General features: G+C 35.4%; 1 protein-coding gene across 1 annotated transcript in view; it reads left to right on the top strand.

Annotated features, from left to right (window-relative positions):
* Pdxk (pyridoxal kinase) overlaps positions 1-15439 on the top strand; it is a 185010-nt gene that overhangs the window by 143144 nt on the left and 26427 nt on the right. The window contains exon 7 of the mRNA XM_090411801.1: positions 5196-5344. Within this exon, the coding sequence (XP_090267927.1) occupies positions 5196-5344 (149 nt within the window). The remainder of the gene's footprint in view (positions 1-5195; positions 5345-15439) is intronic.

The following is a 15439-nucleotide window of genomic DNA, read 5'->3' on the forward strand; positions in this document are numbered from 1 at the left end:
TTTTTCTTCTGTTATCTGATTTTTTTTTCTTTTAGTACAAAGAAGAAATCACTGCATATAACATGGAGTATGCAGGAGGGAAAAAATCTGGAAATTGGTTACATTATAACGAATAGAGAAATCATGTCAGAAAAAATTATTCACGTAAGATTCTAATATCAGTAGACATAACATTTTCTTCTAGGTTAGATATCTAAAGTAACTAAACCTTTGCTATTATTTTACACTAAAATGAATGGGTATGTTCCCCAAGTGATTTACATTGTAACAGTTGTCTTGCAAATGATTTATGAAATAAATTCTCTGAAATATCTGCAAATTGAAAAGGTCTATACTCCCCCCCCAAAAAAAAAAAAAGATTATGAAATGCATATGCACCTTTTCTTTTAAAATAATTCAAATCCTCTTTTTCAAGATAATTGTATGAAATAATTTATAATTTTTCGATAATAAACGTGAAACTGATCATTATAAATTAAGAAATTATTTTGGCATAAATAATGTATCAGCATGTAAAAGAAATGTCAGTATTTCTGTTAGGATATCTGTAATCAACAATCGAAAAGGAAACAACATTCTTGATGTATTCTGCACTACAGCTTGAGAAACTTTAGTGTTCTCTCTTTCCTTTCTCAATAGCACCGAGAGTAATAAGCCTTTAGCTTTTCTTCCAGCTAAGAGAATCTTATCAAATATTTCTAAGACGTAGATTATTTCAGAAATAGCAACCAGCAGCAGAAGTAGTAATATTTAGATTTTTTTAAAGAAAAACAAACAAAAATAATACTACTGAACTTTCTTTTGTGTAGTATGCATAAACAGTTTTATATATTGAAAGTATAGCATAGTAGAAAAATTTCAGCAGACCGCTGAACAGCTGATTTCAGATGCAAAGAAAGAGTACAGAATTAGAAGCTTCGAATATACAACAATATTATTGCTTTATTTCTTTGGTCGAAACAGTAAATTGAAATACTCTCCTCATTTCTTTAATGAGCTCACTCATTTTTAATTATCTACCTGAGCCTTAACATAAATTACTTGAAAGTTTTACATGAAATCTTTATACAAGTAAGTTATACAGTATTTTTTAGAATTTTTATACTAATTTTATGTATGGAAGAGATTTACACATTTTACCATATGTTTTGTGTATAGTTACATGTTAGTACATTTTAGCATTTGATTTGTTCGTTATTGTCTCAGATTCTGATCAAATTAGAGACCTGATGATTAATAAATTACTTAGGAAGAAAGTTGTTGATTTGAATATAATCAGAAAATGCTAGCTATAATTAATATCTGCTAAATCCCTTTAAGTTATACATCAGAAAATGATGAGACGGCTTTTACTACTCATTAAATTAGAATATTCAAAATTTAAAGATACATTTTTAGTATTTGTTCTGACATCAGTTGTTCAAAAAGAACCCAAACTTCCTTTTATTCCTCTGAAATCAGCAAATTAATGAATAGGCAATATAATATGCAGGTCAGTTTTGAGCATCTCTGTGACAAAATACAATAGAAAATAAACAAGGTTATATAATTTATTCAGGCAAAATATGACAAAATATATTTTTGACATCAATGAATTTTTTTTTTAAAACAATACAGTGAACAGTTTGAAACAGAAAGTTTTTCATTTACATGCATTTTTCTTTATTACTCCTAGAAACAAGAGGCAGAAGAGCCTATAGCAAATAAATGCTGTATGTGGACAGGGGTCAGGAACAGAGTAAAAGTCTATAGCAAATAAATGCCATTGTGTGGACATGTCAAAAGCAGAGTAATAATCTGTTCATATTCTTCTTATTCTTAAACTGCTGGAATTTGTAGTCCTTTCGAAATGCTTCATGGTGGAGGAGAGGGGGGGGGGGCTCTTCTACAGAATTGAGGGTGGATGGAGTAAAAGATGACTGGGAGTAGCAGGATTGGTTAGTATGCAGTCTGACTGTTATTTGGCTGCTGTCCTTGTAGATCTGGCAGAAATGAGAGGCATAATAGATGTTAGTTCTGCTAAACAATGACTGTGGAAATATTTGTAGTAGAAGAGCCACAATGCAGAAACTAATCTTCTGTGAGAAAGTGGCTGAGGAGTTGGTAAGAAATGTATCATTAATTAACCAAACTGCCCTTTTCTGAACAGAAGGAAGAATTTTTAGGGAGGTCTTAGGTGCACCAGCCCAATGAGAGCAAGTATTCCAAGGTTGGCGAGATTTGGGATTTATACAGAGTGAGTAACTGGTCAGAAGAGAAGTACCTTCTTGAGTGGAAAAGGATACCAAATTTTTTGGAAGCTAGTAATGTTATAGAAATGATATGGTTATGCTAGGAAAGGTTTGGAGTAAGAGTCGGTCTGAGAAAAGAGATTTGGTCTTTACTGTTGAGCTGAGCATTATCAAAAGTAAGTGGGAGAAATGTGATGTCTTTTTTGTGAGTCAAACAAGCAAAACTGTGTTTTGGAAGCATTGAAATTGACTATGTTGCTTTCATCCCAGTCTAGGATACTGTGGAGATCAATGTTCGGGGCACTTATTGTAGATGATCTTGAGATGTTTGAGCAGTGCAAGGTTTGTCATATGAGTAGGGCACGTGGAGAGTGCTATCATCATCAAAACTATGAATAGAGTTTGCAGCTAATGAGAGCAGGTCATTTATATAAATCAGGAAGAGAACGAGTGATATGCCAGTGCCCTGAGAGACACTGGCATTAACAAGGAAGTCTGAAGAGAGAGAGTGCCATCTGCTTTTACACATAGTGATCAGTCTTAGAGAAAACTGGCAATCCAATATACAAGAATGAAGTCAGTCTTACTGTTGGTAAATTGTTGAGAAGTCCTGGATGCCAGATCCTATCAAAGCCTAGGAGATATTGAGTGTAATTCTCCCAACTTTTCCATAGAATAGGTCCAGAGGTGCATGATGTAAGCTAGAATATCTCCTGTGGATTTAGATTTGTGCAAAGTTCATGCTGGTAAATTTCAATTCTCTAAGTGTAGAAAAAATTGGCTTCTGATAATCTATCTCCATTACTGTGGTCAAAATTGAGACGAGAGCAATTGGTCAATAGTTTGATGATAGACATTTATCACTTTTAAATTAAAGATACCAAGAAATACTTGGTCCTTTATCCAAGTGTAAGCAAACAAAGTTTGCACCTGAAGTATTTCAGGACTGGAGAAATCCAACAACTATTTCTAATCCAGAGTATTTTAATAATGTGGGACATCTTTTGGCTACTCGTATAAGAAATTACGACTTCGGCATTACTTCAACTCTAGTATCACCTCTGGGTCTGGCTCCGACTGATGAGACCTCAGTAAAGTTCGAAATGGGTCTGGGTAGTGACCCATAATGTATAGAATTATACATACCCATAAGAATGTGTGTTTTGCATTATAGGATACTAAGGCAATTGATGTGAAGTCATTAGCTTCTATATACGAGTTGCCCCAGTCCTGAAGTTACTTCAGGTGCAAATTTTGTTTGCTTACACTTTGATAAAGGATTAAACCAAGTATATAATTTCTTGGTATCTTTAATTTATAGTATAACCATGTGGAAAAAATTCCAACAATTTATCACTTTTTTTTTAAAGGGGGGTGAGACTATCTATATATGGGCTTGATTCCATGCTGTTGGGCAGATGTGAGCTGAGTATAGTTTAATGAATAGATGATAAAGAATAAGTATTAGTTTAGAGCACATCTCTTGAGCACAATTGGTCAAGGTGGAAAATAACTTGGATACCATAAAGGCCAGTCCCATCAGGACTGGCCTTTATGGTATCCAAGTTATTTAAGATTCTTCTCATATTTTTCTGGTGGAAGGTCACATGGGCATGAGATGCAATGTTCTAGGCAAAGGAGGCGGTAACTTTCCATGGTCATCTATGTAGGAGTTTGAAGAGAAGAATGATGCTAAGACATCAGCCTTGTCTTTAGTAATGATACAATGCTACCCTTAGGATGAGAAAGAAGGGGGTTGGTAGTACAGATAGACACGAGTTGTGCTTAACAGCTTTTGTGAATGACCAGAAGTCACACAAGCAGTATTTTCTACATTTACCCTGTTGAATTTAGACTTTGTACTTCTTAATGCTATTTTTACAAGTTTGTAGGCAACTGTGAAGGAAGCTAATACTGTTTGTCTCAAGCCACTTGTGAAATGCCATTTGCTTTTCTTGGACAGCCCTACATATTTTTTGGAGAACAATGGTTTTAATATGGGGTGTGAGATTTGAACAGAGTGAGGAATGAAAGCTAATGTACCTTTAAAGATTGTGAGGGATACTGGATCTCTGCAGTATGTTTGGCATGTCCTTGATGGGTATCACTCACGCTACATGTAGGAGGTTTAGGTGGAGGGGAGACAGAAACCGGAGGAACCCTTATGTAGGAACCAAACACGGAACAACCATTTCAGGTCCCTAATAAGTGAAGAATGAAGTATTTCATTGGGTGATGAAAGTCATTTACTGCCTGGTCATCTAGTTGGTATTCCAGCTAAGAAGTTATCCTTTTGCAGCAAGATTGCTCACTGTTGCCAGAGCCCCTTTAGTGAAAACAGGCCACACCACGAAGCAGGGCTTGACCAGGAGAGGCTATATATTAAGTGCCACTGGCCCATAATGGCATATTTCTATTTACATGCATTCTGATAAGAATGCATGTAAATAGATATAAATTCTTGAAATATGTTTTGGTTCAATCACTCTACTCCTGATTAATACACAACATACATCCCTTAATGCACATAACATAATATTTGATTTGGTTTCAATACTTCTTAGCTATTTATTTACTTATTTGTCTACTTATTTTGCATTCTTGGTAAAGTAAATGTGATGTCATGGAAAAGCATAATGTTGCATTCTTTTCAAACAAATTCCAATAGAACTTATATATAATATAGAACATATATAAATATGTTCTATATATGTTCTATATTAAGAACATAGAACATATATAGAACATATTTATATATGTTCTATATTATAGAACATAGAACATATATAAATAACTTTTGTTTGATAGCTTGATAAATAGTTTGATGCCTTGTTTGATAAACAAGATTCTTACACTGTTTTTATGTGATATAATGAATGAATACTATAGGGGTTAATTTAAATTTTTCATGGTTACTTTTGTATTTAGAGTTGTTATATTTAGCTAATATTTGAACCCTTTCAGACTTTTAAGTGATGTCACTATCAATAATGAAAATGATGCCCTAAAAGCCATGCAAGTTCTGCATAGCAAAGGAATTCCAACAGTTGTTATCACAAGCTCTGATCTTGGAGACAATGATTACCTTCTTGGTTTGGGAAGTACAGTTAAAGGTGTGACTTTCTATAGTATAATCTTTTCTGTATAGTCTGATCTCATTGAATGCCATGTCTAGTTAAATATAGTGTAGCTGGCTAGACCTGCCCTGTCACAACTCATAGAGCAGAATAAAATCTTCAGATTCTTCTAAACTAATCACATACCAACCAGTCTGTCCATGATAAGAAAAGGCTACATAAACCTGGAATTCTATAAATTTTAGGATAGGAAAGTGGAGGATATTTATCTTTCAGAGAGTCTAGAAATAAATTTAATCTCTGCACTGGACAGAAAGAAACTCGAAGTTTAATCTAGCAAGTTTTTTTTTAAACATCTTTGGCATATAGAGTACATATTCCACTCCATATGCCAAAGGAAGGTTTTGTAAAGGAAGGTTTGGATGATTGGCATGATTATCAATTACTTTGATTAATTGCTCTTGTAGCCATTACAGATGAAGATAGCTCTGAAAAAAAGACAGTTCATTATTCAAAATAGAACTAGTGGAACATAAAATATGTGCATGATGTACTAAAGTTTTAATAATACCTGACTTCTGAGTTGGATAATGACATAACGTAGCATAGATGTATTCTAGTATTTGTTACTTTTCTGCATACAGAGAGCTGTAGCCTGCCATTCAGTTGTCATAAGATATTACAACTGATCATGAAAGAGAATCAACTGTTGCCTTCTACTTCCAGGGTAAATTTAATGCTGTGATAGACTGAATTAATTTTCTACAGAAATTCATAGAGCTCAGACAAGGAAAACTTTCAGAGAAAAGGTTAAGAATGTTTGTCAGAATGTTCTATATAATAGTTGGCCAAAGTTGGAGAAAAAGGAGACCCACATTACAGTTCCTGCAATCTGTAAAGCTTATTTTGACAAGAAAAATTACCTTTTCTAGATTAACCTTCAAGTTTCTTTCTGTCCAGTGCAAAATTAAATTCATTCCTAGACTTTGAAAGATTAATATCCTCCACCTTCCTATCCTAAAGTTTATAGAATTCCAGGTTTATGTGTGGCCTTTCTCATTATGGGCAGACCAGTTGGTCTGCTCAGATTTGTTCAGAAGAATCTGAAGGTTTTATTCTGCTTCATGACTCGTGATAGCCTCTTTCAACTAAAGGTGAGTTAGCTGGTCTCATATGAAGGTAGAGGGTTTTTCACCCAGAAACTTCACGGTTTTTCATTCCTCAGAACAGGCAAGCTGACCCCCTGAACACACGTGGATTTACAGCCATGAATATTTACGATGACATGTGGAAGAGATAGGGTCGTCATCGTATGTTGTTACACTCATAGCCAACCTCCTGGATAGGAGATGACACACAAATCGGATGGGAAATGGAATTCTGTTAGGTCAGGTCTGGCCAGCTATACCATATTTATTAGACATGGAAAATTCATTGGGATGAAAGTAAAGTTTTACACACACGTTGTTTCTTATTATGAAGACTATAAAAAAAGGTGTGAAGTCCATATCTATTGACCAGACCATAACAAAAATAACTGTGTGAAACCTTTCTTGTTTTTAGGAGGTTATCGTAATCAGCACTCCTCATTTTTGTGTCAAGTGATTTAATTTTTAATAACTATTTTTTCTAATGGTGTACAGATGTAGCTCTCTTCCTGCATTATTAATATCATCCATTATAACATGCACTTTAATTTCAACTTTTTTTTTTTTTAAAAATCTTTCCTGTGTGCAATGAGAATGGTTGCAAAACATAGCAGAAAATTCTGCTGATAAAGAAATTTTACCTAACATAATTCATTCCATAATTTAATCTTTACATTATGCTTTCTACTTATGTGCCATTTGTTTAGCAATACAGATAATGTATCATATGCATCAAGTAGGCAGGTACATTTTTAGAAATTTGTCAGTATTTGTGGAATGAATTTTTTGGAGTTAAAATATGTGCAAAAGTTGTACATTCAACCTTCATTATAATAAATTCAGTTTAATCCTTTATCCAAGTGTGAGCAAACAAAGTTTGCACCTGAAAATATCTTCAGGACTGTGATAAGGTATTACAATACCGGGCAACTCGTAGCAAAGGTGGACCAAGCTAACATCACTCCTCAGTATCTCCCATAATGCAAAACACATCTCCTTGTGGATATGTATAATGTTATGCATTAAAGGGAAGGGCCACTACCCAGACTAGTTTCGACCTTTATTGAGGTCTCTTCAGTGGGAGCCAGGCAGAAGCAATGGCGAGGTCATCTTTACCTATAGGAGTTGCCAAAAGGTGTGCCACCGGTTTATTTAATTACTCTGGATTTAGAGAAAGATGTTTAAAGTTTATTTTTCACTTGGTTAGACTATAATAAATTTAGTTTAATCCTTTATCCTAGTGTGAGCAAACAACGTTTGCGCCTGAAAATATATTCAGGACTGGGGTAAGATAGTACAACACCGGGCAATGGTGTTGTACTACCGGTGATGTGTTTTGCATTATGGGAGATACTGAGATAGGAGTGATGTTAGATTGGTCCACCTTTGCTACGAGTTGTCCGGTGTTGTACTGCCTTACCCCAGTCCTGAAGGTATTTTCAGGTGCAAACTTTGTTTGCTCACACTTGGATAAAGGATTAAACTAAATTTATTATAGTGTAACCAAGTGAAAAATAAACTTTCAACCTTCATTATAGTAAATACTGCTATAACCAATCATTGGAAAGTTCTCAGTCAAATCCTCACTTATAGAACGCTTGTTAAAATGAATTCACTACAGCAGCTTTCCACATAACCAACCTGTTCCTGTGTTCCCTTAGAAGTTTACTACAGTGAAAGTTGACTGTTTTTGCAAAGTGTCTCAATGCATAGAAAATCATAGTGGTAGTGTCTTATTCGAGTCCTTAAAAAAATTGAGCATTAGCTTTATAAAAAGTTGTGCATTAGAAAATTGGTTGCTTTCTGTGCTTAATTAAGTATATATGTATGATTATAGAAGACTTCATGATTCACAGAATCAACAAAATTGTACAGAGTTGCAAAACATATGCTGGGTGCCTGAAATGCTTCAGTAATTCATTTCTGCAACTAAAGTTTTCTTATGATATTTAATTTTAATAAAAAGTATTGGAAGTTTTTTCCACTTGGTTAGCTATAATAAATTTAGTTTAATCCTTTATCCAAGTGTAAGCAAACAAAGTTTGCGCCTGAAGTATCTTCAGGACTGAGGCAACTCATGGTAAAGGTGGACCAGGTTTTCATCACTCCTTGTCTCAGTATCTCCCATAATGCAAAGCACATCTTGCAGACATGTATAATGCTATGCATTAAGGAAAGGGGTACTACCCAGACTGGTTTCGACCTTTATTGAGGTTTCGTCAGTGGGAGCCAGACTCAGAAGTGGTGATACTAAGGCAGAAGCAATGGAGTAGTCATATTACCTATACGAGTTGCTAAAAGGTGTACCACCTTATATTAAATTACTCTAGATCAGCAGTTCCCAACCTTTGTGACTTGCAGAGCCCTTTTTAGAATCTATTTCTATGACAGAGCCCCTTAGGCCTACCCTATGTTGAAAGTTTATTTTTCACTTGGTTAGAGTATAATAAAATTAGTTTAATCCTTTATCCAAGTGTGAGCAAACAAAGTTTGCGCCTGAAAGTATCTTCAGGACTGGGGTAAGGTGGTACAACACCAGGGCAACTCGTTGCGAAGGTGGAGCAAGCTACCAACACTCCTAACTCAGTATCTCCTATAATGCAAAACACATCTCCTTGTGGATATGTCTAATGTTATGCATTAAGGGAAGGGCCACAAACCAGACTAGTTTCAACCTTTATTGAGGTCTTTTCAGTGGGAGCCAGGCCCAAGTGGAGATACCAGGCAGAAGCATTAGCAGGTCATCTCTACCTATAGGAGTTGCAAAATGGTGTGCCACCCTTTTTTAATAAATTACTCCGGATTTAGAGGAGTGTTGGTAGCTTGCTCCACCTTTGCAACGAGTTGCTCTGGTGTTGTACCACCTTACCCCAGTCCTGAAGATACTTTCAGGTGCAAACTTTGTTTGCTCACACTTGGATAAAGGATTAAACTAATTTTATTATACTCTAACCAAGTGAAAAATAAACTTTCAACATCTTTCTCTAAATCCAGAGTAATTTATTAAAAAAAGGGTGGCACGCCATTTTGCAACTCCTATAGGTAGAGATGACCTACTAATGCACTTGTGCCTGGCTCCCACTGAAGAGACCTCAATAAAGGTTGAAACTAGTCTGGGTTGTGGCCCTTCCCTTAATGCATAACATTAAACATATCCGCAAGGAGATGTGTTTTGCATTATAGGAGATACTGAGATAGGAGTGTTGGTAGCTTGCTCCACCTTTGCAACGAGTTGACCTGGTGTTGTACCACCTTACCCCAGTCCTGAAGATACTTTCAGGCGCAAACTTTGTTTGCTCACACTTGGATAAAGGATTAAACTAATTTTATTATAGCCTACCCTATGTCTTACAATAAGGTCCATACAATAAACTCAGTTCCTCCAATTTAATCATTACATCCAATTCAATTCAAATACATAGTCGTTCATTACTCGTTATTCGAAATTTTTATTATTCATTATAGAAGACAATTTCTATTTAATTTTACTAACTAGAGTGCACTGAAGTGCAACAATAGGCCTAAATTAAGACATAACATGAAATAACGTATAAACATTTAATGAGACACCTGTGATATTTTTTTTTTGTAGCATTTTTTTGCACAGTTTTCTTATTTTAGGTTCAGTTGATGATAATGGCAGGCGAATGTCTGGTTCTGCATTTAAGCAGCTTCTGTATTTCGTTTTGGTACCTGTATAGGTGGAGAATCCTGCTTCACAGAGATATATAGTTCTTCACAGAGAAAGGCAGCAATACTAATTTTGTTTTCTCAGACAAGATTTTGAATTCATCTTGTAAATGCAGCCAAAACTTAGGTAGACTTTGGTTTTGAAACGTGATTTTTAGTTCACTGTGAGATGTCAAATCTATGAGGACCTTGTATTCTGCTGAGTTTAAGTTGGGTGGTTTTTGTTCACGCTGAACGCATTCAGTACCCATTTAAAGTCATCAAGCACCTTCTCTTGAGCTGTTGGAAAATAATGTTCAAACAAGTCTTTCAAAGTTTTGAGATGTGCCTGAATATTTTTCTGTATTTTTTCTTGAATCTTGATGTTATTTTCATTCAAGAAGCTTTTTGTATGAGAGGCCGACCATCATTTGTTTTTGTGAATCCCATATTCGAGTAACTTTCTTCGTATTTTAATTTTTTATTGGGAAGTCTTTCCCCCACTGCCCCACTTCTGTCGCATTTTGCAAACAATGATTGAGGTGACACCGCAGATTCAGAAATGGTTTCTTTTGCAGAAAGCTCTTCTGACAAACAAATGCTGGAGTGCATTGCTTTGTTATCATCTTTTTTTGTCGTTCGCTCATCTGGCGAATTAATGGAGTGAGCTGCAGTTTGTCCTCCTTTTCAAATGTAACATCTTTTATCTTCAAAGTACCTGTTTAAAGCCAGCGATCCATGCCTAAAAGAAAATCAGACAGTAATATGAGAATAACCGACTTTATCCTTCATAACCCAGAATACAAAATAAAGCAAATAAAAATTTTATAACAAAATACAAATACTTACCTACTTGAAAACCAATAAAAGCATCCTGAGTCAATCAATAATGTAACGTTTTTCTACGGGAAATGTATCGCAGTAGTTCAGGGTTTGAACGTACGAGCAGAACAAAACACAACACTTTATTAATGAACACTTACTAACTACACAGCTAAACACTCACACGCACAGAAAACTCATGGAAGAATCGCTAAGAAATCACAATGTTATCGCTATGAAAATTCACTGTGAAGTGATTGATTCTACTTTTTCTTTCTTATTCTTTAATTTCATTCAATTTTTATTTATTTTATTTTCCGGAGCGGCCGTGGAGACCTAAGGGCTCCGTGGAGCACAGGTTGGGAACCACTGCTCTAGATTTAAAGAAAAATGTTGGAATTTTTTTCCTACTTGGTTAGACTATAATAAATTTAGTTTAATCCTTTATCCAAATGTAAGCAAACAAAGTTTGCGCCTGAAGTATCTTCAGAACTGAGGCAACTTGTGGTAAAGGTGGACCAAGGTGGATCTCATCACTCCTTGTCTTCGAAGAAGAAGTCATATTTACCATAATGCAAAGCACATCTTCTTGCCGACATGTATAATACTATGCATTAAGGGAAGAGCTACTATAGGTAAATATGACTTCTTCATTACTTCTGCCTTAGTATCACCACTTCTGGGTCTGGCTCCCACTGATGAGACCTCAGTAAAGGTCGAAACTGGTTAGAAGCTTGGGTGATGAATGGCAATGCTGTAGCCCATGAAGTTTTAACTGAGGTTCAGCTGTTGCTGTCACCCAGATCCTGGGTGTGCATGCGTGTGTGTGTGTGGGGGTCATGAATGGCAATGCTGTAGCCTGTAAAGTTAACTGAGGCACAGCTGTTGCTGTTACCCCTTGGATCAGATATGAGCAAATGAGAGGCTCTGCTCGGTGGTGTGGTGAAACTGCCACGGTGTAGAGCCAACCGGTTCTGAGAGTTCTTCTCAGTGGCAGGGTGAGCCTGTTACTGAGGGGAACAACGCTGAGTTTTGGGAGTTTGACCTGTACTTAAACATTCAGTAAAGGTCGAAATTGGTCTGAGTAGTGATCCTTCCCTTAATGCATAGCATTATACATGTCCGCAAGGAGATGTGCTTTGCATTATGGTAGATACTAAGACAAGGATTGATGAGAGCTTGGTCCACCTTTAACACGAGTTACCTCAGTCCTAAAGATACTTCAGGTGCAAGTATCTTCAGGGATAAAGGATTAAACTAAATTTATTAATAAAAAGTAGCTTTGATGAAGCAGTAGGGGATGTCTTATTCTTTAGAAAGAAAAATTTGCATGTGATCGAATTATCAATCAATTCATTCAACTCGTAAAGGTTTTATGTGCTGTGCTGGATGAAGATCTTAAACTAAAGGACAGAGTTTCATCTGTTTCCATCTGTACAGCAATATGATACCTTTTGATTTCAGTTATGAAAAAAAAAAAATCTAAATCCTCTGGTATGATTTCCATACGAAATAGTCTTGGGCACAAACAACGGGTTTTCAAATGCAAATTTTATACTTATTTGCAAGGCTTATCTTGGATTTTTTAGAAATGAACTCTGAAAGAAAGACCTTTCTTTCAGAGAACAATATTCCCTTATCAGTTATTTTTAAATAGTTTGTTATGAAATGATATTGTTTTATTGCTACAGTAAAGCAATGTTTTGTTTGTGTAGTATTTTGTATATCTCTAGTATTACCAGGGGATGTTATTTACTATTTGCATTCAGTTTCATTCTTCTTTTGAAACTAGACATCTGAATAAAAATCCTGTTCTCTATTTCAAATTCAAAAGAAGTACTTCTAGAAATTATCTAAATGATTAGTTGCTTATATATTCTAAATACAAAAGATTTTTTATCTATCTATGTACCTTTGGTTTCTACTGAAGTGCATGCTGCAATTTACTCACTTGATATAAATGGAAAGTACGAAACAATTTCTGGGGTAACACTCCACAGGCAAGTACTGTACAAGATGATTTGTTCATTCCTTGCAGAAGATGTTCATAAGGTCTGTTGCTAAGCTGTTTTTTTTAGGCTCTCTTCCTCATTAATTATAATTAACATATAGATCAAAAGGTCACTTATAAGAAATACCAACTGTGCAAGTATCATTTAAAGTGATATTCTGGCTTTCTGTCTGGCCAGCAAAATCCTAATCAAAAACATTATTAAAATAAAAATAGATGATTACTCTTGGAAAGAATGTCTCTTATATATTGTATAAGAGACATATGCAATACATAAGAGATATTACCAAAGTTTAATTAAAAATTAGTTTAATTAATAATACTCAGATTAATCCAATTTGTTGTATTTTTTCTCCAAATCTCTTATCACAAAAAGACAGAGAGAGAGAGAAAAATAGTAGAAAAGAAAAGCACTTTTTTCTTTATGGTTACATAGTTGATTATGACAGTCAAGTTGATGATGCATAATTATAAATTTGAATCTTCAAAACTTCAGAGCTCTTCACAGCTCTTTTTAACATATAATTGTCATTTTCTACTGTTACGTCATTGTTTTTCTATATTTTTTCCACTATTATTTCTCTTGTGCCTACTAAGAATATATCTAAACTAATTCTCTGGGGCCCATTCCCCTTTTTGGACTCTGACAATATTTGTTTGTTTCAGCTGCGCCAGTCAGAGCCTAAGGACAGAAATTTCTTGTCCTAAGAAATTTTCCCAGAATTTAAATATTACTTAACCTTGTTAAAGGAATTAAGTAGCTTTAGACATCTCAACATACAGTCATGGCCAAATTACTCTTAACTTCTCTTATATTCCCCTTATGCATAGGTCCGTAATTTTATGAGGGTAAAATCAGTCTCATGCTCAGACAAAACTCAGGCTTACGTAGAAAAACATATTTATTAAATGACTAAAGAGATTACAATTAAGTTTAACATGTCAAAGGCAAATCATTGAAATCATTACTAAATCACTAGTTAAGCAAATAAGAAATATTCAAACTGACAAGTATACTATTCACATTCCATCGGTGAATTAGGTTCATACATAGCACAAAATATAAGATCAATTTCTGAACTAAACTTTCTGCCAATTTTGACTCCTTTACATTAAATTAAGAACTGCAGACTACCAGTCCAACACAGTCACTAAATCACTGAGCACAAAGTTACTTTAAAGTTCCTTTTCTTCCTAGTCATAATCTTGTCCCTTCTTTCCTCTAAAGTTAATTATTACATAGGTAAGAAAAGTTTCAGTACTTTACCATCTCGACGTGAAGATGTCGTGGTTCTTTCATCCGTCCTTTACGAGGGGGATATCTTTCTGCTACCGTAGATTGCTGTCACGTGGAAGTCACGTGTTTGTTACGAAATGGCCACTTTTCTTTGCTGGACACTCACTCATCTCATGGGTTGTTGTCGCTAGCTCGACCTCCATCAAAAGGAATCCTTTTGCTATCTCAACATCGGCGAAACCTTTACCGATGGCCCAATTTGGAGAACTGCCGTCATCTCACGTGTAACCTTGTCCGACTTGCGTTAGTCAACATTGGGAAAAAGGTTGCAGCTCGCCATCATCAAGCTTCTTTGATCCAGTCATCAGCATCGCTGGTCTGCATGAGAAAACAGGAAAAAAAAAAAAAAACATGGGGTTCAAACACGTGTGAACTCGTATTTATCCTCTGTCACAGCGCCCTCCTTCCGCATTCGAATCTTATTCGCGGCGCCTTCCTATTCGCTCTTACGAAGTGGCGTCATACCTCTCTCCTCGATGAGCACTCTTTTCGTGGAATGCGAGTTCCGTTCGCTTTCCATGAACTCCTCTGCCTCGGGGTTTACGTCATTGGTGGTGGCCAGCTAGCAACTAGCAACCCTTGGACTTTTATTAGCACTTAGATACACGTTCTTGTATAGAGTACAATTTAACATTAACATTTTAAACAATATATTTATGTTTAGACATACATCCTTCTTCTATTTTTACTTCTTACTAAGGTAAAAATGTGACATGTTCTTTCATATAATATGCTTGCTTTGCTAATAGTACAAGTATTTTATTACTTATTATTGTGTTCTTGTTAAATCTTGAATGAATGATTCTTTTGTTGAAAGAGTCCTCATTCAAGGTCTAACACTACTAAGAAAAATCCAAGTAGTTAAAGCCCCATGTTTAGCAGGACCAGATTTATTGACGTAAATATAATCCTTACGTTTCAGAAATGCTTATCTCAGCAGACCGTTCCATGTAACTATAATAAGATACACTGAATATTTGTTTTAACTACTGCCACGATTAGTCTTCTGAACAATTTTGATACACCAAGATATGGAACTCTGTCTGTTCCAATCCAGAGATTAAAATGGGACTAGGTCATTGAAGTCAAGTTATTATGTTCATGTACCCATTCCTGGATGACATCCCTATGCTGTGGTGAATCATCCTTTTGGAAGTGTTCATGTCAGATAAATGGTCAACATG

Source organism: Typopeltis vanoorti, chromosome 22 (assembly GCF_054136105.1).
Source record: "Typopeltis vanoorti isolate ZY-2024b chromosome 22, IOZ_Tvanoo_1.0, whole genome shotgun sequence".
NCBI lineage: Eukaryota > Metazoa > Arthropoda > Arachnida > Uropygi > Thelyphonidae > Typopeltis > Typopeltis vanoorti.